Consider the following 3023-nt stretch of genomic DNA (forward strand, 5'->3'; position numbering starts at 1 on the left):
TTGGTTATATTACTGAAATGCACATTATTTCAATAATATATAAGCCTCTTCACCACGACACGGTACTAATCCACGAAGAGGTTTGTTTTTTTTGTATTTTTTTTTTGTAATTTTTACTTGTTTTGTTGTTTTTTGTAATTTTTTTTCTTTTTTCTTTTTTTAGCCTTTTTGTATTTTTTTAAAATTCACAAATAAATTAATTTCTGAAGCGAATCTTAATAGCAAGTGTATTTAAGTATGCGAATCTACTTCTTTACGTATAGAAATAGATATGTCACAAATATCTGGATTCGGTATATGAACTCCTTCATACTGTGCGTAACCCAGATACCAAACGATTGTCATAACATGGCTGCAACAACCAACTGTCCGTGAACCACTTTCACAGGTACAGTAGTACTCCAGGATTGAATCTCTTCCAGTCTTTGCTTTATCGACTAGGATAAAAATGTGATGATATTTTCCACTACGATATCGGGATTTCATGTAAGCTTTGATAAGTAAAGGATTTTTGACATCAATCTCATATCTAGCATAGTCTATGGTAGCTGTTCGGTGTCTCGGTGGTGGAGAAAACTTTTGTACTAAGAATATGCCTTCATTTGTATGCTCTGCATAGTAAGAAGCTGCATTTCTTGTTTGATAAGGACCTAAACCTAAGTGGTACAAGTGATCTAAGGTTAGTCTAGGGAATTGCAATCTTTGATTATTCTCTTCATTATCCAATGCGGTGTACTCCATGTCAAGATAGGGAGCTTTAAGTTGAGAAAGATTAAAATCCTGAGCAATAAGTTTCAGACGGTTTGGGACGTTTACTCGTGATTTCATTATTTGAGCAATATCCTGATGAAGCTTGTCACTTAAGACAGGTTTATGAAATAAATTCAAAAGTGCAAAAGCAATTAGTAGATAGCCGAAATCATGATTTAATGTTGCATTATGGGCTGGCAAAGCAAAATATTTGAACTTTTTTTTGAGGCGGCCGAAAACTTGTTCAATAATCCAGCGACATCTTGTGACAAATCTAGACATATTTGCTTCCATCGTCTCAAGTTGGCCAAGTCCAGGGCAATGAACATTTAATTTCTTACTTTCTGTTAAAAAATGCAAAACGTCCCTAAAACCTCTGTCAACCAAAATATGATCACCTTCTGCAATCGTATGCAATTTGTCTGCGAACCTACAGAAACAATCTTCTAAAATAGTTGCATCATTATGTCGTGCGTCAAACGGACCCAGTACAAATAGAATATATCCATCAGGCGCACAAGCCACCATGGGTTTCACTAAAGGCATCTTCTTTTGTTCACTCCAAAGTTGTTTCTGTCCTGCGAAGTTAGATGATTTCTGAACTAGCCGATACGTAGCATCAAAAACAAGACATGCCTTGTCATCTGTTATATCAAATAATATTTTTGCCATTTCAGTGTTATGTGATAATAACACTGAGCGATAATTATTATTTATGAATTGGGGAACTAAGTTCTTTAGAAGATCTTCTCTGGCTAAATTCATATAATTGGCAATAGTTTGATCGCTAACTCCGAAGAGAAATGCTAGTTGATTATTAGAAAGACTTGTACGTAACTTGCACAAGAGAACCGCTATGTGTTTAGGTTGACAAGTTTTAGCATAAGAACAAATTCGTTGAAATTCTATTATACTATAAGCAAACCAATCTTTAAATATTTCATCACCAATACGATCTATTGCGTTGATGTCAAATACAGCTTTTTGAGAGCTTTTCATTTCTTGATAGTATTTGTACATTATATTAGAAACACTTTCTTGTTCCTTTTCACTGACAATTGCAGATATTTGCTTAACAAGTGGCCAATAATTAGGAATACCAATATGTGAACTACACATGCGTGAGTCTGGGAGAATCAAGAATTTGTAGTTCATAAGGAGCTCATGGGAAATCGCTTTCGGTACAGAAATCAAGTTCTGAATATTCTTACAGCCAAATGTACATCTCCCGTGAGAGCTATTGCCTCTACGATAAATTGACAAATCAGGCGTGTGTGATTCAGTTAATTGTGATATTTTCGGTTTTTTGGATATTTCATAACAACTTTTACATAGCTGACCATTTTGCGGCATATCACGTAGAACTTCTAGTTTTCGTTTCTTAGCATTTTGCGTTTGGCGTAAACAATTAATCGTCAATAATGGATTCTCTAAATGACTCATTCCATAAAACTTGTCATTTTTTGAGCGTTTTTGCTCGTTACAACCTAAGCATATTTTGAATGGCATAGTAGATGAAAAAAAAATAATTGTCTCAAAGTATATATATATAGATTTGCGCCTTCCGAGAATTGACACGTCGCAGTTTTCGGTTCAGAGGAGCCGCGAGGCCAAAAGGGGAGGATGTGCCTTTCATAGCGTTTACATTGCCCTGACTGTTTACGTTTGGTGCCCCTCAATTGGAGTCGAAGGTCAGAAACAAAACCGAGCTGAAAAACTTCGACTGTATTAAAGATTTTTTTTAAATTGATTTTGATGTAGGCGAGCCTGTTGAGCGTCTGGGCGAGCAGGAGGCGCGTCAGGTCGCCCTTGACCTACAGGGTTCGGGGCTCCTGGCGAAGCTGATCAGATGTTCTTGGCCTGGGCGAAGGAGAGCGCTGAGAAGCACTGGTTGAGGGGATAGGGAAGAAATAAATAAACACGAAGTGATTATTTAGGAAACCAAAAATCAAGTTGTTTCGCAAGAGAGCCTGCGGGTGGGTTATTACAATTCTATTGCATGCATACAATTATGTATCCTTACAATAGTTTGGATAAGATTAGATATTATTTAAGAAAACATCATATCGTGATGAAATCCTTCTAGAAAACTATGATATTCATTTGTCGAAAGGTGAAAACAACTACACTTTTTGCAAGCGATGAGTTTACATTTTCATCACTCAAACTATGTAAAGTAATATACGCAACTATTTCTTAAGAGAAGTTTTCCACCGTCGGCTCGACAGCACCTAAATTCAGCGGAGATCTGATTGTTCGCTAAACCCAGCAAC

The 3023-nt window shown here is 36.4% G+C and overlaps 1 protein-coding gene across 1 annotated transcript; it reads right to left on the bottom strand.

The window, feature by feature from the left end:
• Positions 1-231: 231 nt before the first annotated feature.
• LOC131667948 (uncharacterized) lies at positions 232-2259 on the bottom strand. Its single transcript, XM_058941729.1, has one exon. It carries the CDS (start codon positions 2257-2259, stop codon positions 232-234), a length of 2028 nt encoding a protein of 675 aa, XP_058797712.1.
• Between the last annotated feature and the right edge of the window lie 764 nt (positions 2260-3023).

Source organism: Phymastichus coffea, unplaced genomic scaffold, assembly GCF_024137745.1.
Source record: "Phymastichus coffea isolate CEN01 unplaced genomic scaffold, Cenicafe_Pcof_1.1 PCOF00005, whole genome shotgun sequence".
In the NCBI taxonomy this organism is placed as follows: Eukaryota; Metazoa; Arthropoda; class Insecta; order Hymenoptera; family Eulophidae; genus Phymastichus; species Phymastichus coffea.

What these genes read in the sequence shown, in the direction of transcription:
- LOC131667948 (XM_058941729.1), bottom strand. Translation starts at nt 2,259, where the DNA reads ATGCCATTCAAAATATGCTTAGGTTGTAACGAGCAAAAACGCTCAAAA.